Below are 24,708 nucleotides of genomic sequence, written 5' to 3' on the forward strand. Positions count from 1 at the left end.
TAGCCCCAGACCCTGGTCTTACTAGGTACCCACAGACTTGTAGCTGACTTGGTGTGAAATGAAAAGGCATAATTCTTATTATAAGATGTGGTTCGTGCAAGACACAGAAAATCTTGATTAAATCACATGCAATTCATTTTTACTTTTTGCCAATGCTTGAGTTTGGGGTTTCAAAATTAAAGAGTATTGGGGAGGCATTCCGCATCCACTTCCAAGCATTTCACTTATCAATTTACACAAAGCCCCTAAATCACTCTGAATTTCCTATACCTCCGTTATTAAATTCAATACATCACTGCAGACAGCAGCAGCCATGCCAGCTGGGTTGGGTGATGCCTGCCCACCCACACCTGCACCTAAGTGTAATTCCTAAATATGGATTTCACTTTGCTATTTAATGTTTCAGTGAAGGCAATTTAGTGCCCCAGCCCTCTCACCAGAGATGTTACCCTGCTGTATCAGCTACAAAAGCAGGGTTCTGTTCTGTTTTGCTAACTAATTATATAGGAGGACTCCCCACAGATGGCAGGCTTGGTACCCAAAGATAGCCAAACTGCCAAGCAGATCATTGTTTCCTATTCTGTCCCCAACATTGAATCCTCAGTCCCATTTTTTGTCCTCCAGCTGCTGTGTCCCAGCACACAGCTGCCACATCCAGGAACACAGTTGTTGCTGCTGAGCTCTAATGTGCTTTGGTTATCAGGGTAGGAGGAGGGGGAGCTTCTGATGCCACTAACAGGAGACACAGAGACAGGAGCACAGGGGAAGCCGGTTGTAAAGCAGAGGTGTGGAAGGAAGGGAAGAAAGCAGAAGGAAAGTTGAAGCCAAATTACCTTTGGCAGGAATCTGGGTCTGCAATGAGACTGGGCACTGACCCCGTCTTCAAAAAATTCCCTTAGCGCACTTGATCTCTCAGAACTGAGTGAACAGAAAACATGAATTTTTTTAACCAGTGGTGACTCAGTTTCTCTCTTTTAATGGTGCATAAGAGAGTTGTAAAATGTATTGAAAGAATGACTATTCTCCAGAAAGGCTCAACAAGGGAAAAGAGACTTTGCTTCCGACTAACTCTAGCTCCTCTACATTAAAAAAAAAAAAAGATTTAAGAAAATAAAACATGTTATTTACACATATATTTTTATGTATTTATAACTTTGAGTGATTTGCCTGCATGTCCTACCTGGGATCAATCAAGAAGACTATATTCTGCCTTCTTGTTTTAATTCTCATGACGGGACTAGGTAACCTTTTTGAGGTCTAATTAGTGTCAGATTTTTCACATTTTTGTGTTTATTTTTGGTGATTTTCCTATTTAAAACAAATCCCTAAGCATAGTGCTGACATACTACCTACTTTCCCTAAGTGGGAAAAGCCTCTGATTTGCCATAGGAAAAAATATGTGTAATTAAACTGTGTTTAGGCTTGAGAACAGTTTTGTTATCCATGAGTTCAGAGTGAATGAATCAACAATGTATTTTAAATAAGGTTTCCTTAAATAGAAACACACATGAGACACTGTTACCTATCGACCAGTTGGTGAAAATGTGACCAGAAGCTTGTAGGAACCTTGCATTTTTGCCAGAGAAATGCTTTGCTATTCACTAATTCAGTGTCTGCAGTAGCTGTGTAGAACATTTTAACTACTATGAAAGTTGAGAATCAAGTGTACTTTTTGGCAAAATTTTGGCAACTTAGAATGGTTTCCTATGCAACTTCAAATCATGGAGACTAAAGGATAGGTGAACAAGAGGAATAGATGGGTAATTGTTATATACTCATGCTATGGTTTGGACATCCCTGAATGTGATCTCCAAGGGTTTGTGTGTTGGTTGGAGGCTTGGTGCTTAGAGTCCAATGTGAGTGGTGGCGGACCTTTAAAAGGTGGGGCTTAGTAGGAGGTTCTTAGGTCATTGAGGGAGTTGCCCTCAGAAGGGATTGAGAAGGTTCTCATGGGTTGAGTTCTTTTGACGATGACATGTTATAAAACCTGTGCTAGGGCTGGGGATTTAGCTCAGTGGTGCTGCACCTGCCTTACAAGTGCAAGGTCCTGAGTTCCAGCCCTGGTACTGGGGGGCGGGGAAGCCTGTGCTTGCCTATTTACTGAATCTCAGGTTTTCTGTCTTGTGATGTGAACTTTCTTGCATACATTTCTACCATGACACCATCCACTGCTGGACCATCAGCAGGGACTGAACCTATTGGGCTGTCTGATTGTGAATTTTCAGCCTTCATACTATGAGCCAAATAAACATATTTCTTTATAAAGCTAACCCGATTGGGTATTTTGTTTTACTTTTTTAATATAATATTTGTCATTCAGTCTTTGTAATAACCCTGGCTGGTCTTATTGCTTTTTGTTTCTAGGTAAGGAAATTGAACCTTAGAGAAACTAGTCAATTTTTCTGAGACCACATAACAAAGAAGGCAGATTCTTTTTCTTTTTTTTTTTTTTTTTTTTTTTTTTTTTTTAATTGAACTCGGGTCCTTGCACTTGCAAGGCAGGGGGTGGAACCACTCACTGAGCTAAATCCCCGGTGAGGCAGATTCTTATGTAGCACTGGGACTCCTCCCCTCTCCCAAGTCCATGGCCTATATGGCATGATCATTTTTCCCCTTCAAATGGGAGTGAGATCTGTGAACATGGTAATGTTATATGCCAGGTGAAGGATTTTGCAGATATTATTAACGTCCCTAATTAGTTGACTTTTAAGCTTTAACTTTGAAGGAAATTATCCTGAAAGGGCCTAAACTAATCTGGTGATCCTTTTAAAAGAGGTGAGAAATTCTATTTTCTCTGCTGCTAGCCTTAAAAAAATAAATAAATAAGGCATGAGTTCTACAGCCATGGGAGAATTACTTCTGTCAACAACCACATGAGATTGGAAAAGGACCCTGCAGGGCTCCAGTGGTTGTACCACTGGAGGCTCAGTGCAAGGCTCATAAATTGGGCCACATATTTCTAAAGTACCTGGCATATTGGTACATGGTAAATACTGAAGAAATGGCAATATTATCATTTGACACTTCATTAGATGACAGAAAACAGCCTTGCTTCGGAATGGCAAATATAAAGATTAAAATAAAGGAAGACATATGACCTGTCTGATCAGGAAAATCAGGATCAGGCAGGAAAATAGTTAATTCTTTAGTCAGAGAAATTCCTCTTTGAGGGCTGTGTGAGGAAGGGGCTGCACTTTTGACAGCATGAAGGTTAAGGATCTCACTCAGATCACTTGGCCATCAAGAGCAGGGCTGGAGGCTTTCATCACCCAAGTCCATCAGCGTGACTACTTTTAACCATAATGCTCCACTGAAGCCTCTCGGTCACTAATAGGCTCTGGGTGAAGGACACAGATACAGCAGGGCCTGGGAGGTCGGTCCAGGAGACACCTCTGTCCTGCCTATACTCTACCCAGAGCTGGCCAAAAGCCCTCTGAGGCCCATTCTGTAATTATTGCCCTTGTTCCAGTCCCAGAGTCCCACGGGCAAGTGGTTGCACATGTAATTATCCTTGAGACAAGAAGGCTTTGCCCATCCTCCCCCCAGCCTTTCTTCCTCCCTGTCTTTTTATTCTCTTTTACTCTCTGCATTCCTTCTTCCTTTCCCTTCATCGTTCAAGGAAGCCAGATAAAGTCCACATCAGGATGCAGAGAACTCGGCTTCAAGGTCACCTTCTGCCCTGGCCTGGGGCTGTTCTCTCCCTAGGGAGCAGCCTGTCACGTTCCCTGAGGTTGTCAAAGGAAGCCCAGATAATGACATTTCCCTCCATCTTCCTCCAGACAATACTCTTTGACTTGCTATCTTTAGATCAGCTGTCTCTTCCTTGAAGCTAACCTTGGGCACCAGGAGGAAATTTAGTTACTGATGGGAAAACCAGAGCAAAACGCTGGCCCAGGTAGGTCAGAAGAGCTGGGACATGGCCAAGATTCTACTAGTTACTTAGCTAATACCAAGCACATCCTATCCTGGTGAGTAATTGAGGCAAATGTTTTCTCTTGCACTATTGTACTCGATCCTCAGAGTAGCCCTGAAAGATAGGTACTTTAATATCCACGTTACATATGTGAGTAAATTGAAGGGTGAGGTAACTTTCTTTAGATCACTACCAACATGTAGCCAATTTGAGACTCCACTTCCATCTGTCTGATAACAAACCCCTGAATTTAATCACATGGCTCTCTTACTCCCTCTCTGAATATGGGCTTCAAACCACATAGCTGCTTTCATACTTCTGTTATTGGTGATTTCCCTGTGTCAAGGATAAGGCAAAATTCTGTCTTCTGGCTCTTTGGTGTGCATTCAGTGCCTTCTCCTACCCACCTATTAGTGGGTACTCTCCTTTTGTCCCTCCATTGCTCCTAGGTTGCCAAGAACAATCACCACTGTGCCCCAGCCGGGCCTGCTTCCCTTTGCAGAGGAAAACAGGTGACATTTCCGCATGTCAGGACAAGCAGGTAACACACTTGCAGCTCAGGACCTTGATCTGCTGCAGGAGGTGTATTCAGTGGCTCCGAGCTTTAATTGTTTGGAAGGATGGAAAATCACGGAGCTCTAGGAGCATGGGCTGGAGCTGCTGGCAGTTATTTAAGACCTGTGAAGGAACCAGGACTGGGGAGATTAACAGGGAAGAGGAGGCCATTAAAATAGCCATAATAAAAGAAATAAATGGACTTTGGGTATGGGCTATAAAGAGAGTGGCTATTTGTTTGTTTGTTTGCCTCTATTTACAAATAGGCATTGAAGAAGTTTTAATTACAGCCTCTATATAACAAAGCTGGAGAATGAACTCTGGCCTTCTGCACTGGGGGCTGAGGATCACTGAGGAACAGTGAACCTCCCCCTGGAAGCCCTTCTTTCCTCTAACCTCTTTCTGTCTTTCGTTCCATTTTTTCTTCCTTCCCTCCTTCCTTCCAACCTTCCTTTCTTTTTCGTGGTACTGGGGATTGAACCTAGGATCTTTACCTGAGCTACTTTGCCAGTCTTTTTTATTTTTTATTTTGAGAGAGGATCTCATGAAGTCACTAAGTTGCTCAGGATGGGCTTGAACTTGTGATTCTCCTGCCTCAGCCTCCTGGAGTGGTGGGGTTACAGGCATGTGTTGCCATGCCTGGCTTCCCCTTTGCTTTTGACTATAACTCACACAGTGAAGTCTGAAGCACGCAGTAGGAAGGGATTATGGACTTATTTGAGTTACCCAGGTAAAATGCCGATGGTGACTCTATCAGTCTTCTACCCTCTTTCCCCAAACTAACATAAGAAAGAGGCAGAAGCCCTCATTCATCTTTCCTTTCCCTTCCAACCCCCAGGAGGTGAGGAGACCAAGTGGATGGACCTTGACAAGAGAACGGGGCTGTCTTGCTCCCATGACCTCCCACCCATAAGAACAATCCTGGGCAGAGCAGCTCATGGCCAAGAGCAGAGCAGGACTGCAGGAGCCCCCTGCTACTCCAAACCAGGCCCATTCTGCTCAAGGAGGTGCTGCAAGTGCATCCAATCTGAGCTAGGCAGATCAGTTCCCTCCTAGGGAAAGGCTCTGGGCAGCTGAGCAGGGCAGCTTGCTGTGCAATGGCAGGGGGCTGTCATTACAAGGCGCAGACAGGATATAAATACATGTTTCCTGGAGGAAATGCTTAATTGAATTCCAGGGTGTCTCCTGAGCATCAAAGGCAGTGCAAGCTCAGAGGTAACTGAGCAGTGGAGGAATGGCCCCTCTGAACAGCTGGAGCCAGGAGGGGATCAGGATGTGCAGGGCTCAGACATGAACACCAGTGTCCAGAGAGTACTATGGGTCTCGCTGAAACTAGGAGAAGAGAGGAGGAAGGGATAGAAAGTGAAGAATGGTGAGCCCTTCTTGATCCTTACGCCTGAGAGACACAATCCAATCCCAGGTCTCTCTGGGCTTGACGCAGCGTAGAGGTGATACAAGCAGAGTGTGTGCCAGGAGTTCACTCATAACCCATCACTGATTCATTCAGCAGACATTACGTCCCTGCGGCACCTTGCTAGACAAGAGGGTTGAAACGGGTGCTATGCTGCTCTGAGGATGTGGTCTGCATGAGGACTACTTACTCCTGAGACCAACCTCTATTTAGATCTGTGTGTGTTCCGTAAGTCAAATTATGTGTGTGCTCCAATGAGTCATTTCTTCCTACTAAGTCCTTCAGAATGGACCAGCGGAGAGGTATGCAAGTCCCCATTAATGACCTCAAACCAAATCCCTGACAGAAAGCAGGAAAGAGGTTTGCCTCTGTGTGGCCACAGTCCTTGGTGGTCCCCTCTTCCAAAGCCACGGTCACACATACTCATCTTCATCGTCAGAAAGGACGAGCTCCCCAAATGTCTGCTGAGTGTGCTCTGAAGGGTTGACACCCACCTCCTGGCTTCCATCCGTCGGTAGCCTAATATTTTTCAAAGCATTTTACATAGTTAGTTCCTTTTATAGCCAGCTCTTGGCTGTATTCATTCTACTCTCTCCTCAGTTCCAAAAATAGACAGCATGTGTTCATCCAACTGTCCACAAAGGTTAATAAAGATGTTGTTTCCCTCTAATTTGGTTAGTTATATTAACTTGTGATATTAACATTAGTTTTCTCTTGCTGTATTGTATAAGAAAAATAGAAATCATTTATCAGCTAACAGGCTCTTAAAATATAGATTCCAGGAGGAGTGGCAGGCAGAACCTGGGATAGGAGAGGTTTGGGAAGCACTGGTCTAGTTTATGAAACAGACTAGGTTAGGAGGGATTCTGAAAGATTCTAGTCCGATAAGAAGATCACCTGCTTCATGTATACAGTAGTAATTTCTATTCCTGTGGAACAGAAGAAGCTTCTGGGGTAGTAGGCTAAAGAAGACAGTGATTAAAAGTTTTTCTCCCTAGGATTGGCCCACTATTGGACAGATAATGGTGATTTCATACTAACACATCTCAGTGAAATGAAGACTCCTAGTTTCTCTATTGCCTGAAGTTCTTTCTATCTCTAAACCCAGCACGAGGGTTGGCTAAGATAGTTGGTCTTTTCTCTTCACCTCTACATTTCAGCCCAGTTACAGCCTCACAAGTCCTTCCTGATATGATCCTGTGGATATTCCCCAGAGGTGATACAAAAGGAGAGTCCTATTTTTCACCCCAGCCCTAAGCCCTGGCTAGAGATACATAATGTGCCACCTGTGGATGAGAATACCCTGGCTTCTGGGAGTTCCTGGCCTCAGGTTACAGCTCTTGGGACAAGAAGGGGTGCCCTTTGGCTCTAGCTGAGTCCTGCTGGCCAACTGTCCAGTAGGGGAGGAGCGGACAGGGAGAAGCACAAGGGGAGCTGCCACTCTACCTTGGCAGGCATGAGTGGCAGGGAAACTTTCTATCTCAATTTGGAGCACAGGCTACTCTGGAAACCCAAGCCCAAGAAGAGGATTTCAAAGTGACTCAGTACCCAAATAGCACACTTGGAAGTGAAAGCAAATTATCTGCTGACACCAGTCTCCGTTGAGGACAGACAAGCATAGGGTAAAAGGGAGAAATGACCTTGGTGGCTTTGAGATTTGTTCCACTCAGCAACACCCCTAGGAATGTCTTCTGTTGATCTGGGCAGAGGCCAGTTTCATCCTGCTGTGGAGCTTGTGGTCAGCTCTGGATTTGCTAAATCAGGGACTCTGAGTCTTGCAGCCTTCTGCCCACCCCACACAGATTGCTGTAAGTTTACAGGTGGCAAGTGCCTGTCTCACCTGAGACTCCCTTCTGTGTGACATTGCCTACCACCTATAGATAAAACTGCTTACATAGCTTATCATGGAATTCTCATGACAACTTCGTTTTTCCACCCTTTCATCCAGTTATGTGGATTAGCTGTGGTGGAGTGGGAAGAGGAGTCCTTGACAATCAACAGAGCAACCAACACTTGTCTGGCCAGTTGGCTTTAATGTGGCCAAATTGAAAAAGAATCAGATTTGCTCTCTCTTGAGAATTTTGGTTAGAAGACTAGAACAAACTTTGCAGGCACAGGCTAAAAGCTCATATGGAGAGAGAACTGTTGGTCTGTGAAGCACTACTGTAAGATAGAGAAAAAGGAGAAGGCCACAGAGAGAAGCAGAGATGCCAGGAGACAGAGACCACATAGCCCAGGAGGAAGTGCTTCAGGGAGAGCCGGCAGTCTCCAGAGCTGCCTCATTTTTGGTAGCTTTGTGACACCAGACCCGTCTGTACTGGATCAGAATGATTAAATCTTCTCATCTCCACAAAGAATTAAGCAGATGCTTTATTGTGAAGGAAGAGCAGGCCATGAGAGGTTTGTTTCCTGGGAGACATTCATCTTCTTGGTGTTACCACAGAGCTAGTTTTTGCTATCCAACTGACAGGCTTTCTTAAGGGATACTTCCCTACTCCTTCTTGATCACCCAAAGAAGTGATAGATCAGCTGGGGATTTAACTCGGTGGTTTCACTGCCTGCCTCACAAGTGCAAGGACCCGAGTTCAATCCTCAGTACCAGAAAATAAAAGTGTAGATGAGACATATGACATAAGACAACCCAAGTGCAGATACCAGCACTGAGGAGGAAAGAAATATTGGGAATGAGATCCAATTCGAAGAGCAAATGTGGCCTCAGTGCAAAGAGTGAGGACCAGAGCATGGGCTCAGCAGCACCTGGTGCACATGCAGTAGAGAAAGGCTGCAGCAGCAACACTGAGAAGACAGCACAAGTGCAAGGAAACTAAGGCAGTGAATGAATATGAAGACTTGCAGCTGGGGTCATGGCCAACCCTTGTGGTGGTGGCGGTATATAATCTGCATCATCAAAACCCAGAAAGAGAAGGCTAGAGATGGTAGTGAGGTCAGTGAAGGCCATGTAGGGTACATAAGGAGGAATGAAAAAGGCTAACAAACCAAGATTTTTTAAAATCTGGGGGGGAAAGGGAGTACTAAGGAGAGACGGTGGTAGTAATCATCCATAATTTATTTTGCAACCTTATTGTTTCATACATGGAGAATAGAGTTACTATCAAGATGCCACTTATTTTGAAAGCATTAACTCAAGGATATACTGGAGGGTGTGGGCTGGATCACATCTAACTTGTTCTTCAGGAACTCTACCCATTGAATGGTCATTGAACTGGGCTCAGGCAGAGACAGTTCAGCCCAAGTGTGATCCTTAGCTGGAAAGATAAGGATGATGGCACCAAGTCAATGGCTGATCTTAAATATACACCGTATCTAGTGCTTACTAAGTTTTCAGAATAACAAAGTTTTCCATAATAAGTTCCACTTTCAACTTTAAATTTTTCTCTGCTTATGGGTAACATCTCACGTGAATACCCAGAAGGTGGTAGTGGTGAGAATTTAACTCCTATGAATGACAGCTGTCATGCCACTCGACTATTTACCTAGTGCTTGCCTTCACTTATTTAGCAAAATCTTCAGAGCATTTGATTCTTGCAAAATGCTTCCAGATTATGAGGAATTTACATATGGAGACCTGGTTCTATTTGCAGATCAAGGAGTGCTCACCCTTCAACTATCAATTATATACTACTGGAATTATGCTGGGATTTCAGAGTGGGTGCTGGATCCACAGCTTAGTTTCTCTTTAATACACACACACACACACACACACTGAGAAAACAAAATCTTGAATAAATTGGAGACCATAGCTCAGCCTCTGCTTCCTTCCTCCTGGTATTGCTAAGAGCAGAGCCCATGGGCGAAGAAGGAATGAATGCTTGTGTCCTATCCAAATTCATGTGGGAAGTTGTCAAATGACTGGACACTCAGGAACTGTTCCTTGCCTTTGTTCTTATGAGTGCATGTGGAAATTTTGACCTTAGGAACCAGAAGAGTTGAGAAAAATGACTTTTTAAAATGAATTTTTATAGATTCAGTGTGTTCCTTCCTGAGCAGTCTCAAGGTGAACCAAGATATTAAAAATAGTTCTAATATATTATTATTCTTGGTTAACATGTTAGTCACATGATACTCCTGAATTTGCACTTCCAAAGCATCTTTTATTCAAGGATTGCTATATTATTTGCAAAGTTAACATTCCATTGAATAAAAATAAAATAGAGCAGCAGATTAAATCAGTAGCTTCTAAAGTCCTTTTCAACCCTAACTTTCTATTGCTGTGGACTATTGGACAAGTCACTTTCTCCATCTGAAGCTCAGTTTCCTAATTTTGAAAAACAGGAGGTCAGATACTTTCCTGCTTTAACATTTTGATTTGGTAGGAAAACGTGCAGCATAGCCAATGCTGTGTTCTGCTTTGAAGGAGCCCATGCTATTTAATTACAGTAGATTTTAGTATTTGCATATTTGACATCTGTGGCTTCATTTATTCCCAGAGACCCCAAAGGTCCACGAGCTGCAATAATCAGTTATTTTGCAGAGGCGTGCTGTGAGCCTGGAGTATAGCAGCCAGTCACTTGTTTAATGAGTAAAATTAGCATGCAGGAAGAACTCATTTCTCCATGAGATTTTTGTTATTGTACCCTAAAGTCTTACAGGCCACAGTTTTCGTGAAGCACTGTAGTGAGAGTCACAAAAGTGAGGATGCTTCTAGATCACAAAGATGTCAACAATGCACCTTGCAAATGTCAAATGCTGTTGTAACGTGGATGTAATTCACATATGTGCCCGTCCCACTCCATCCCATCACTGCTACTCAATGAAGGTCACTTTCCACTTCAGGAGTGTCACACACCTGCAGAGAGCTCTCATTCCTCTTTTCCTGAATCTGCCTTAACCATCCCCTTCTCTTGTGTGTGTAGATTTGTATGTATACCTAGGTCCTTTCTCCTGAGAGTAAGATCTTTGAGAGATGAAATACCACTTGTTGTATTCATTTATGTATCCTTTGTACCTAGTAATGTACTTAGCACATAGTAAATATTTAATACATGTTTGCCAAATCACTGAACACTTTCTATGGGAAGACATTATGCTGAAGGCACATGTTTTTCATATTTTTGTTTAGTACGTATCACTCTCTAGCAGATAAACATTATTACTTCTACCATTCCCACAAAAAATCTGGACTCAGGCAAATTTTGTGGCCTGTTCAGAGTTACACAACTAGTAAGTGATGGATTCAAATCTGTTTCTGAGATCCCAGAGTTCATGCTTTCCATTCTACCATGCTCCAAAGGACAAGTTAGAAGAAGTAGAGCATTAAAACAAACAAGCAAATTTGTGGACCGAATATTATTGATAGAACAAAGGCCAGCCCATTTCTTGATTATATTTAGAGGACCAAGGGTAAAGACAAAAGTTACAATACTGCCAGGCATGGTAGAAAGATAAAGTTTCACAAAGAAGGAGGGATTAGAAAGCAGGATTGTTCAAAGTATCTCATAGCTTCTGTTCAAGGACCCTAAAGGTTTCAATTTCAGTTCCCAGACTGGTGTTGCAATGAGCAGGGCCTCGGTAAAAGCTGAATTCTTGTTAGTTGGGGTTGAAAGCTGAAATTAGGAAGCAAGCACTCATAATTCAATTAAGCAGTCATTTAAAAAGCCACTTTGTTTTCCTGCATCCCATGGTTTGGTCAAAGGCTTTATAGCCTTTTGACTCTATGAGTTGAGACCTGCAGCAACAGGAAGCTATTAGAAATGCAGAATCTTAAATCCTACCTAGAGCTTTGGAATCATAATCTACTTTAGCAACTGGGTAACTGATGAACATATGAACATTTGAAAAACACTACTCTACAGTATATTCAAAGATCCTCTCTGACCCTAATATCTCGTGAGTTTAGGTGATGGGTCTTCATAGTAACCAGACAATTGGCATGTTCATTAATTAGAGTCACACAGAGATCCAAGCAACCTGATCACTTTGACAGTGTCTTCTGAATATATTGTTAATTCATCAATATTATTGTTAAAGTCCTTATTTATTGAGCAAAGATTACGTACCAAGTGCACTGCATGCAGTATCTCGAATCACCATAACTGCCCAGCAAGAGAGATACTAACCACACTTTACTGATGAAGAAATTACCTCACAGGTTAATAAAAAGTTTCCCAAACCATATGATAAGTCAGCAGTAGAGTAGAATCACAATTCTAACTTAGAGAACTTAGAGCCCGTGGACCCTCTGCTACATAATACAGCCTTCGGTTATAGCACTATAGTTTAAAGAGTCATGGGCAGGGTTACCATATGAGGTTGACTGTCAGGTTTTGGACTCATTATTCTGCAATGCAGAAAAGTCAGAGATCAAACCACACTGGAGTCAAAAGATAATGCATAGGAATACATGAGAACACAGCTTTCTTCACCAAACCCTAGACCAGTTATGGCGAACCTTTTAGAGACTGAGTGCCAAACTGCAACCCAAAACCCACCTATTTATCACAAAGTGCCAACACTGCAATTAAACCCTAATACTGAGGTTTTAGTTTAGAAAAAATAACTCTACATTAACATCTTTTGTCCTGAAGGAAAACACAATGACTAGTACGCCATAGGTTCACCACCACTGACCTGGAGTATCTGGATGAGAATCTCAAACTTCTGAAGACTGACATACATTTGGAACAAGTATCACCCATAAATATAATTCACAGGCTCATTTATATGATGGTATTATATGAACAAAACATGTGAGTTTGAGGAAAGTTTAGTTAGATTTAGAATTCTTTGGTGCATAACTGATTAATAAAATGAGGAAATTAGCAGCCTTGCCTCTGATTTCCCAAAATTACCCTCCCCTGCCATTGGTAGATAGGTACAGAGCTGGAGCAATAACAAGGCTGTCAATTCTGACATATTTTGTAGTCTTGATGTCATTTAAGGGCTGATAACAGGCTCTAACATACTTATATCGTCATAAACATGTGAACTTTCATGGAGTCTATCTCCCCAGCAAGGGCCTGGCCTTCATTTGTATGTATGAACACTCTCCTCAGAGCATATATAAATGGATAGTATTCTCTGGAAGGCTCAGGTTTTAACTTAGGCTAAGAAATGATTATCTTTCCCACCAAGTGACTAAACAGAGCTCTAATAAATCAATTTGTCAATGGCTATCTCCCTTCAAACGACAATATCCCCTGTTCCATTTTTGGCTAGTGCAGTATGACTTACACTGAGTGCTTGTGTCTACTGTTCAGAAAATCCTAGTGTTGGAAGGAACTGCAAAAAGATCTGGCCCTGCCTCCTGGCAAGCAAAGTTTTATTTCCACTTTGCATATGAGACAGTGTAGCTCCAGAGTTACTAAAGGACTTGCCCAAAGTCACATTATTAGGAAGAGACTGAGTAAGGACAGGGCAGAGTCATTCAGCTCTGTTGCCAGCAGAATCCAACCCTTTCTGAGCTCTGTCCCATGGCTGAACCTGGGAAGAAATACATCTATAACAGTTTTCCCTGGAGCCTATGTCTAGCCCTTTCCTATGAGTTCCTTCCCTCTTTTACAGGAGCTGTATGATTTCATGTCCCACTGAAAGTATAAGGTGTAATCTAAAAACATGGTGAGTGTTTGAACTTAAAAAAAATTTTTATTATAGTAAAGACACACTGCTATTAATTCCTCTTAAAATACTCCTTGTCAATTCAAACACCTTTCTTCCACCATTATTGCCACTTTCTGAAACAGTTCTGGAAATCCTCTTTCATGCGTGTCTTTAGTTGCACTGTTGTGGCTCCCTTGATGTCCTGAATCGATGAGAAACATTTACGTTTCATGGGCATTTTAACTTTAGGAAGGAGCCAGAAGTTGCATGGTGTCAGATCTAAGGAATAAGGTAGGTGAGCTGCCTTTCCATTGCATTTCATGCAACAACAGCATTCGCTGTATTTCTTATTCTGTCCCATAAAGACTCTCACAAAAGAGGATGCCCAGAACTGCCTCAAAAGTGGCAAGAAGTGGGGGAGGTATGAAGGAGATGGATGACTTTATGTCTTGACTGTAATTTTTTTTTCCAACACACACCATATTATGTGATTGGCCCTTGTATAATTAGCAGGGTCTTGGAGTGGTTGGGTGTCCCCTTTTGTTCTTCATGCCATCTCCTGCTCCTGCTCATTGCTTGTGGAGAGGAGCGGGAATTCAGAGACTGGTTCCCTTCTTTCATTTCCATCCTTCTAGGCCATCCTGCCCTAAGCTGCAAATCCTGGAGAAATCCATTCTGCTTTCTTTTTCAAAGCAGTTCATCTGAGAAAAGGACAGATGCCCAGTCTTCATCTGTCTTCATGGAGAGAGACCTTAGGGTAATACAAGCAATAGAAGTACAGTACTGGCAGTTCTGAGTGGAGCAATAACTCAAGAAGTGTTTCAGACGAGGCCTAAACTATAAAAAGAGACGACTGCACAGAAGATGTGTTTTCCCTAATAATTCTTAATAGCCTCCTTCTTCATTGCATAGGCAGATTTTGGAGCTTAGACCTGAGACTAGAGACAGGTGGCTGCACCCTTGGGAGCTCTGCTTCTCTAAGACACCAGCAGTACCCAAATCATACTGACTTAAGCTGGGTGTGCCTTGCTAAGAAAAAAAAAAAAAAGCCTATAGATGTTTAAAGACACTGCCAAGTTTCACTCAATTTTTCAATTTCCAAATTGCAAAAGAGATGCCCAAAGTCTGGCTGTGCAATACAACTGCAATGGAGGGATCAATGTCACTTGCTTGCATTCATTCATTCATTCATTCACTCATTCAGTTTTGGCTCTTTTGAGACAGACTGGCCTTGAACTCATTATGTAGGCAAGACTAGCCTTGAACGCATGATGATCCTCCTGCCTTGGCTTTCTACACCTGGGATTATAGGTGTGCTCCACCAAGGCCTGGCTTTGCCACTGACTCTCTTAATACAGATATTCTGGTTGGGTTATTACTACCCTACAATTATAAAGACAGACTTCAAAACCCATAAGCTATTAGTATGAAAGGGGGAGGAAGGAGCGGCCCACCCAGTTTCCTAGCTCTTGCTTAATCTCAAGAGTTCTCCAAAATCTGATATCACAAAACTTCTGTCATCCTATACCTCTACCAGCCATCCTTTTGAGCTTTGATGGACAAAATGTTCTGTGTCCTTAGATCTTGCCACAGAATTCCTTGTCTGGAAGAAACTTAAAGTGAGCCAACTGAAGGAGTATGGAAGCTGGGCCTGTTCAGTATCTGCTGATCCTGCATACCTGTGGCAGAACCAAAGTCTGACGTTAACACAAACACAAGGAACAGGCTTATAGAGTAGTACAGAAGGGCAGAAAAAGACGGCAAGGAACAAGGTGTGGAGGGCTAGAATATGGAATGGTTACTTACACTGTTTCATCATTCTTGAATTCCAACTCCCCGTATGTGTCTTCGAAGTCCTCTCCGCCACCCTTGGCTGTCCCTTCTATTGTCCTAAAGGGGACAATAACTGTGCCCCGGGCTCCTGATGTCCGCAGAACCTTGACCTCCATAATGCCGATACTTTCACTGACACGAATGGTATCACATTCAAAAGTGAAGATGCCTGCGTGGTCATCATCCAAGATAGTCACTGTGGCCAAACACGGAGGTACCAGGACAGCCCGAGGCAAGGGAAGATTGTTGAGTATTGGAGGCATTCCTTCCTCCGGTTGCTCCTCTTCTATGCGGACATTGCTTAGCCGCACAAAGAAGTGTTCATCCTCCTCAAAAATGTCATCATCAATGATCCCCACGGAGAATTCCTTCTGGGTCTCTCCTGGTTTCAGGACCACAGTACCCTCCGTGAACTCATAATCAGCCCCTGCATTGGCAGAACCATCCTCCGTTTTGTAGTCCACATACATTGTCTTGGACATATCTCCCCCTTTCCTCACCACTGTCAGGAGTACAGCCCCACAGTTCTCCAGGCACTGGTATGAACATGGGTCAAAGAAGACCTTGGAGATGAAGTCCTCAGGCTCTTCAGTGTGTACCTCACTCATGCTGGAGGTTTTCTTGGCTTGTTCTGCTGCATGTTTCTTCAGGATATTGCCTGCACCAGTCATCATGCGAGTGGCCTGGATTCGGTAGAAGGCGCGGCTCTTCTGTTGGTGGGAAAGAGCATAGTAATTGGCCATCTCCACCAGCTGATCTAAGTCCTTCTCTGGGTGCTTTTGTTTCAGGTCCTTGAGAATCCGGATCATCTCCCTGCGGGACTCATCTACCTCCTTTCCTTCCAGGGGCACCAGATTTCCATCTAGGAAGTGGGAATTCATCATTTTCCCATCCATCTCAATGCCCTTTGGGTGCTCACCCTCTGTCTCTATGATAATTCCTCGGTGCTTATCTGTGCGGTATTTTTTGTGCATGTATTTGTAGAAGAGCAGTCGTTTATCTGCCACCCAGGCCAAAAGGACACACACTGGAAAGAAGAAGAGAGTGAGGAGGCCTTCCCAAACCTGGACCACACCAGGAGAGAAGACTGCCAGGATCATATAGAGCCAGATGTAGGCAAAGATACTCCAAGCAGCAGTGACAAAGAAAACCCGTAAGTGTTTGATCTTGCGAGTCTCTCCATCAGGGATCACATAGATGCAGAGGCCAATGATGATGAACATGTTGAAGGCTGCACTGCCTACGATGGTAGAAGGCCCCAGGTCACCAGCAATGAACCCATGACCACACACCTCGATTAAGGAGAGGAGAATCTCAGGAGCAGAGGAACCCAGGGCCATCAGGGTCAGGTTGGAGACAGTTTCATTCCAGACTCGAATTGTAGTTGTGCTGGTCTCTCCATTGGGCTTTTTGATAGTCACCTCCCTCTCTTGGGAGGTGATAACTTCAATAGATGCCATGAAGCGGTCAGCAATGATGGACACCCCAAGGAACATGTATATCAGGGCCACAAAGTAGACAATGACCCTGGCAATCTTGTCCCCAAGGGAAGGGTTCTCTGGATACCAGATTGGTAGGATGACACCCTCTTTGCAGTCTGATGACCCTGAGCAGGACTCATTGTTCTGCCCTGTGCTGGGCACATCTCTTGAGCCACCAGCCTCTGCCCGAAGACCATTCAGGAAGAGCACAAAAGTAACCAGCCCAAAATGGAGGAAGGCAGAGGTGAGAGGCTGCAACCTTAACCACGCCATACACAACACTTAGACGCTGGCTTCCTCCACAGCACCAATGGTCCTCCTGTCAGGCCAGAGACCTAGAAAAGATCAGAGGCAGGAAAAGGCATGAGGAAAGGGGGCAGCACGTAGCAGGCTCCCACCGACACAAATGGATGTGTCACCCTGAGTGACATATTGCGCTAACATATGGGCCAGTCTCTCACTTGGAAAAATAGATGTCAATGAGAGGCACAAATAGCTGCTCTGTCCTCAACCATCTGGTGGAGACTCAGTGGAAGAGTGGCTTGAAATAGATGGGAATATTGGTGATGGAAACCCAAGTGATACCCTTCTCATCCTACCTGCCAGCCCCACTGTTACCTGAAATCAACTTAAAAATGGGAAGCTTATGACCTTAGTCTTTCTCCTCATTTATGCTATTTCTGGAGTTTTCAGCCTTCCTTACCCTGTTGTCATTATATACTCAACCATCTTGCATAACAGCTTTGAAGAGTACACACTGAATTGAAGCTTCACAGATTGGCCCCCCAAAATAGAATACCTTTCTGTGCGTGTAACTGAAGTAGCTTCAGTAAGAAGTGCTTCCCCAAATACAAGGCTTTTGGAGGCAAGCTGCAATTATGAGATTTCTTGTTGACGACTCGCAGTGTCTGCTACCTGAACTGTGGTCCACCCGAGACCATGGAAAGTGTGCCAAAGACCCAATTCACATCAGCTCCTTCCTGTCCAGTACAACATGCTTATGACCAGGTTATGCTGCCACGTACAGGAAGGTACAAGATTAATTAGTCATTTAAATTCGAAAGCCAAGTATGCAAAGGATGAAGTGACAGAAACTGTTATTAATAAAACATGCAGATATCTCTCAATTTTTGTTTTAACCTGGAGATTTGGGGGATGAAATGCAGGCTCCTCTGCTGAACTCAAATCATTGAAAGGTGAGTGTGAATTCAGAAGAACAGGAAGAAACTCACCTGAAACTACTGCGAGTGGAGCAAATGAGTGGAAAGAGGAATCTTTCTGTTTCTTGCCTCATTCAGGTAGACTGAAAATGAAAATGACCATGTGATAGCTTTAAAAAGAAACCTATGCATTTTTTCCTTTGTTGCAACCAGGTGGGTTTCTCTAGTAATAAAAAGGTGCTGATTTGCATTGGTACCACACCTTAAGGGATACAAAATCCATCCTCCATATTTGCTCCTTGTTCCCATCTCTGAAAATAGCACCTCCGTGTAGACCAACACTCACACTAGAGAACAGATGTTAATCTTCAGACTCTTTCCTCTCCCTCCTGTCCCTCATCCAATCGAGCACTAAATCCTGTCAATTCTCTCTGCATCTCTCCCACCACCATCATAGCCCAGAGGAAGTGGCTACAGGGGTCTCCTGACTGAATTCACCACCTCAGCTAGTTCAAGGGAGTGGAGCCTCAATTCCGCTTTCCTCATACAGCCACAGTGATCTTAAAAAAAAAAAAAAAATCAAACTTAAGCATATCACTCCCCTCTCTGAAGGTCTTTAGTAGTTTTGCTCTTGATATAAAAATCATATTCCCTACCATGTCATTCAAAGTTTCCATGAATTGCCTCCTTCCTTCTCTTCATGCTTAATTCTCCATCTCTTTCTCTCTCTCTCTCTCTCTCTCTCTCTCTCTCTCTCTCTCTCTCTCTCTCTCTCTACTTCAGCAATAATGCCCTTTGGTTCTGCCCCCAAATTACCATCCACCTCAGGACCATTACATGTGCTGTTATGCATAATTGACATGAGTATTTCGTCTTGGTACACCCCATTCACAATAATGCTGTAGACCCGGACTTAGATGTCACTTCCTCAAAAACAAAACAAAACAACAATAAAACAACACACTTATACTCACTCCTAAAATGTGTCAACTCTCTTTTGTTACATCTTTTATTGTACTTTAGTTTTCCTCTGTGGCATTTTAAAAACTTTAAAAATACGCATTTACTTGTAATATTAGATGAGTCATATTATACATCCATTGCACTATGAGTGACCCAAGAGCAAGGAGTGTGTCTCGCTGTTTACAGTGGTACACTAAGCAAGCAGTAGGGGCTTAATAGATGTATGTTTTTGGAATGAGCAAATGTAACTACAAAGGAAGTTTCTTGAGACTTCAGTCCTATCTAAAACCACTTATAATCTAAGTTGTAGCCATTTGCTCTGGAAATAGATAGAGGTCTCATTGAGAAATCTCAACTAGATATCACAGTTTATGTAGGACGTCTTTAAATTCCCAAAGCTTGTCCTCATGAGTCAGGCTGTATCCTGTAACCATCAAGGCATTCCTTCCAAAAAGCTGTGGATCAACTTAGTTTCAGATTCCCCCGAATGGCATCCAAGTGCTGAGATTCATATTCCTCACTAGTTCAGATTCTGGCAGTCGGCAAAACAGATGCTTGAGGCCTCTGCCTTTAACTCACTCAGAGGAGAAGAGGGCTTGAAAAAGACTGGGGAAGAACAGGGTGGTGGGAGATGTAAGCATCCATATCCAAAGGCTGAGAGAGCTCTCGCAATGTGACGTGCACAGATCCCCTCAGTGCATTTCCCACACATTCACCCTGGAGAAACACGGGCGAGGAAGGATCTTGGCTTCTTGCCTTGACCTCTGAAAACCCTGCCACCATGGGGGTTCTGACACATTGCGGATTCTGATAAGACCCGGAAGGAAGGGACAGAAGACGGCACAGCTGGAGCAGCTCTTTAATCATGAGCTAACATGGGGGAAGGAGGCACCCGCCCCAAGGGGCTGTGCGCTACCCACAGGTAAGCGGGAGGCCGTGGAGGGACTGGAGGGACGTGGAGCACCGCGATAGTCGTTATCCTGATTAACAGGGTGCAGACTCCTGTTTATCTCACATACCCAGAGGATTAAGAAAGGTCGGGGTCTTTGTCCTCACTTGGCCTTGTGGATACTTCGTGGTGACAGGTTTTTAGGGGGAATATGCTATCATTTGGTCAAAAGCAAAGGCCAGTTTCCTGAGAAAACTAATGTGGGGGTGGGAAAGAAAGAAAAAAGAAGAAAGTAAGACAGCTAATACATACCTGTGCATGGTTTTGGAATGGAATGGAAGGTGGAAGACACTCTGTGATTCCTAACGGAAATGGTTTCTGGCTAAGATGTAAGAGGGAGAGGGTCTAACTCTGATGACCAAGCCAATGGTCATTTTTTGTGCCATCTGTCCATTAGCCATACCACCCTGAATGCACCTGAGTTCATCTGCTTTTTGTGCTATTTTTCCAGCCCCAGACACCAACTGAGACAGATCTCACCCTTGGTGCAGTCTCTTCAGACTTAGGTATGTGACTCAGTGTGAGACTTCCCCAGGACCACCCCAGATAATAAGGATATTAACCATGGCAATTAACATTTATAATGTTTATGTAGTTTCTTTGTGGTTTGTTTTTTTATTTATCATGAGGAGTTGATACATGTACATAACACATCTTAATTCTCTTGAGTTCCCCTTTCCCTCCCTGCTCTACCCTCTGCCTCCATATCTTAGTCCTTTTCCCATCAGGAAAACGTCCATTTCCCCGTTTCCTATTATCTAGCTTATATTTTTCTCTTTAAATTATTTATACTGGAGTTTTCTCATATAAGAGAAACCATGTGATATATATTTAAGCTTGTTGTCTGATTGATTTCACTTAACATTCTTGTGCATTCATTTTCCTACAAATGACTCGAATTTATCCTTTATGGAAGAGTCTGCTCCATTGTGTGCCAATACCACATTTTTTTTATCCTTTCATCTGCTGATGGACATTTAGGCCACTTCCCAGATTTAGCTGTTATAAATTGTACTGTTGTAAACATGGTATGTGTTGACTATAAGCATAATGTTAATTTTAATTTTCATAACAACCCTGTGAGATTGGTAGTATTTCTATTCTTATTTTACATTTTTTAGAAAATGACTCTGACATCATCTCGTCAAATATAAGTCAAGGAAATAGCAGAACCCCAACTCACACACAGATGACCTATGTCTGGCTTTGGCCATTCAGCCTTACCTAAGTTCCCTGCTGTGTCACCCTTGGGTCCCAGAAAGCTTAGGTCTGGTGGAGAAGCACTGTGACCCTCTCATGCCCCAGACAGGACAGACTTGCCATTTGCCAAGGTTGCACAGGCCCTGGGCTTTCCAGGGCTGTTCCAGCTCCCTGTTGTCATCTCCCACTAGAATATTCTTCTCATCGGCTTGGTTTGACAGATATTGACCAAAGCCTGTCATTTGTCAGGCTGTGTACAAGGCTGGGTAAAATAAAAAATGAGACAGTGTTTGCCCACAAGGGTACAATCAAGAAGGGATGGGGAGATGCAAAAATAGGTAGTTTTACTGTAAAAAGTGGAGGTGAGGGCAGCATGCTGTGGGAACGTGAGGAGGGCACTGAGCCAGTTTAGGGATTCAGAGAAGCGTTCTGAAGGAGGTGATCCCTGAAATGAGTCTTCAAGCATGAGTGAACTCTAGTCAAAAGAGAGAGAGAGAGAGAGAGAGAGAGAGAGAGAGAGAGAGGAAAGTGGGAAGGGCATTCAAATCAAAGAGATCAGCTCAAGCAAAGACACGGAGACATGAAAAAGCCTCCTTATGCATGGGATTACAAGGAATTCAGAGTGAGGCATACGGCCAGAAGATGGGGCTGGGTGGTAGGTAAGAATTCATGGAACGCCTTCTAAGCCAGGCTCAGAAGATGGGATTTTATCCTAAGGACAGTGAAAAGCCAATGGTGAGATTTTGAACAGGAGAATAACATGGTCTGATTTGTGTTTCAGCAAAACCAATTTCAGTAAAGGCTTAGCATGACTGTAAGGAGGACAGGACTGGAGCAGGAAGATCAGCTAGAAATTGACTGCAAACAGAACAGATACAGATAGGAAGGGCCTAGGATAGGTTCTGCAAAGGAGGACCCTCTTGCCCCATGTCACATTCCTCTCCCTCAGCTAAACACACCCTGGCTCAGCCCATGACCTCTTGTCTCTTTCCTGGATTATTTTCCTAACACCCCTGGGGCCATCAGCAAGGTTTCTTTGTCCTCAGCAGTGGCTCCTGACATCTTTTAATATCACTGGCAAATTTAATTAAAGTCACTGTTCCTCCGCTCTTCCAGATCATTAATAAAACGGTGCCACCAGGCCAGACCAAGAAATTCTCCCTTCTGCTCCACCCTCCACTTTCTCCAATGGGAACATTGCTCCTGGACTGTCACCAGCCTGGAGAGTTGTCCTGCTTGGCTTCTAAATCTGGGCCCCTGCAGAGGAGTCTCAGCCAATTTACATTAAAGTTTTAGGTGCAGCCAGGCTGTACTGGCTCCAACATGTCAGCTGGGTCAAAGCGCACTGCAGTGCCCTGTGTGCTTCCTCTGTCCACGGGAGTTGGGGGAAGGAGACAGCACAGAGTCCTTGTCTCGGAGGCAATGCTTCCCAAGAAAGAGAGGCACGAAACTCCCTATTCTCACAAGAGTAGGAAAGATGTGACCTCAGCTGCTTAGGCGGTTTGACTGTCACGACTAGGACTTGGAACCAAGGAGAAAAATATAATGAAGCTAAATGGGTTCCTATATTCATTATTATCTTTCTTTATCTTCACAGGGGAGGAGGTATGATCATCACACCAGTTTTACAGGCAGCAAATTAGAGTTCATAAAAGTTAAATAATTTACCCCAAATTAGTTACTAAGTAGAAAGGCAAGCATTTGAAGTCTAGCCGTCTGTTTGTGGAGTGCCTGGGTATGTACCCTGGGTTTGGGGAGCCCTTTGAGCAAGGGCTTGGGGAGAGCGGAAAGAGTCTGAATGCAGAGCCTTCCTATAAGCTTGAAGCTTTATGCACTACACTGCGGTATAGAGCTCCGAATTTGAAAACAAGAATATTCCTTCTAGCTGTGCCTCCGTGAGCTGTGAGACCTTGGAAAGCTGGGGTGCCGCTCTTGGCAATAGCTGCTTTGTCAATAAAACTCAGATCAGGTGAGATGGTACCTATAGTTCCTTCAAGTCAAAAATGCTTTGATTATAGGAAAGCAAAGACGTGAAGGGGGCACAACGAAGTTAGACTGGCTTAGAGCAGCGTGAGAGCCAGGCATAGAATTCAGGCTCTCAGGGAGAATTCAGAAGATAAGAAAGTAAGCGAAGCGAGGTGGTAGGAAGAGGAGGCCAAGGGCATCTCAAAGGGACCCTGCATCGTGGATTTATAAAAAGTCACTTGGACCGAATCCATTTCTAAAGCAACTATTCTTTGCTCTTTGCTCTTTGTGGGACAAACATTGTGCAAAGCAATGGGGGGCAGAGACCCAAATGGGCTACACCTAATCCTCGGCCTGACAAAGTCTAACTTCTATCGATGCATGGATGCAAACAAGTAGTGTCGGAATAACGGATTGCAATTACATCCTAGGAGGTGTTTAATACATGTTTCTTGTTCTGCTCTGAGCACTCGGGTTGGTGGCTCCATAACTGTTCCAAACCATGAAACCACGTGGGTAGTGACCGCAGTGCAGCAGTCTTTGTAGCGTGGGGAATCTTGCAGGAGTATGAGAAGTGATAGTATATTGTAGTATACTGTTCTTGCTTCTCCAATCTCATTCTGTTGTCATACTTTCCCCTTCCTGAAGCCCCTCAGACTCTTAATGACATTGGAACCATACCAAACCTACTGACATTCTTCCAGACACCATCTCATATGAGAAGAAAGCCCTTAGACACAGCAGGGCACCAGCAGGCCTGTTTCCTCATGCTTTATCATGATCCAACACTTTAAAAAAATAAGGGCAATGATCCCATCCACCATTGAGTATCTACTCATCACTGCACTAAGCACTCTTGCACAGTGGACACTTGACTTATGAACTCTATCGGTTCCTGAGGGCTGGTTGTAACTCAAGTGAACTGTAAGTCAGTACAGCTGAGATCTGGATGTTTACCTGGGTACACGCTATAGATAACATGAGGCAGATGAATCTTCCATTAATCTAATTAACCCAAGTTGTTTAAATGTCAGGCCGGTCATAACTAGAGGTTCCACTGTATCTGCTGTTTAACACCTCCCAGGGCCACAATGAGACAGCCACTGCTATCTGTTCTGGAAATGAGGAGACTGGGCTCAGAGACCGGCAGTTCACCTGAGGTCTACTATCTGAGCAAGTGAAACTTGCTATCCATGCCAAAGTCTGCTTCCCAGCCTCGTGGAATAGAAGGCATAGCAGAAGAGTAGGTAGAATCTAGGGCCTCAGAAAGCTCCACCTCTTCTAGGAAGCCTTTCCTGACAATACCCCCTCTTTCCGTACTTTCTTTTTTCATTCTGTTGTGTATCGGTACATTTTAGGTATACATTATGATCACATTCATCATTGGGAATTTGTACCTATACATGATATATCTTGGTTCTTGTTTTTTCCCCTTCCCGCCTTTCCACCCCTCCACACACCCGCTATTTTGTTTCTGTTTTTTCCTTCTTTTCTATTTTTTTCCTTCCCTTCTTTCATTTCCCTCACTCCCTCCCTATTTTCCCTCCTTCCCTTTTGGGCCTTTTCTTCCTGTTTTACATTATCTATTATACATTTTGGTCCTCATTTACTTTGAAATTTCTCATACCAAAGAAACTATTCAGTATTTACATGTGTTCTATTTATTTCACTCAGGAGTAGGGCCTCAATGTACATCCGTTTAGCTATAAATGCCAAATGCC

At 43.6% G+C, this 24,708-nt stretch overlaps 1 protein-coding gene across 6 annotated transcripts in view; it reads right to left on the minus strand.

Annotated features, from left to right (window-relative positions):
* Positions 1-24,708, minus strand: part of Slc8a3 (solute carrier family 8 member A3) — a 151,948-nt gene that overhangs the window by 114,698 nt on the left and 12,542 nt on the right. For 4 of the 6 annotated variants that reach the window (XM_033766782.1, XM_033766781.1, XM_010645375.3 and 1 more), the window contains exons 2-3: positions 17,983-18,053; positions 15,243-17,085 (exon numbers count right to left, since the gene is read on the minus strand). In XM_033766782.1, the coding sequence (XP_033622673.1) occupies positions 15,243-17,023 (1,781 nt within the window). In that variant the 5' untranslated portion in view covers positions 17,024-17,085; positions 17,983-18,053. The remainder of the gene's footprint in view (positions 1-15,242; positions 17,086-17,982; positions 18,054-24,708) is intronic. The other 2 variants (XM_033766784.1, XM_033766783.1) reach the window with 1 other exon arrangement.

This window comes from Fukomys damarensis, unplaced genomic scaffold (assembly GCF_012274545.1).
Source record: "Fukomys damarensis isolate Sample0158 unplaced genomic scaffold, DMR_v1.0_HiC HiC_scaffold_21, whole genome shotgun sequence".
NCBI lineage: Eukaryota > Metazoa > Chordata > Mammalia > Rodentia > Bathyergidae > Fukomys > Fukomys damarensis.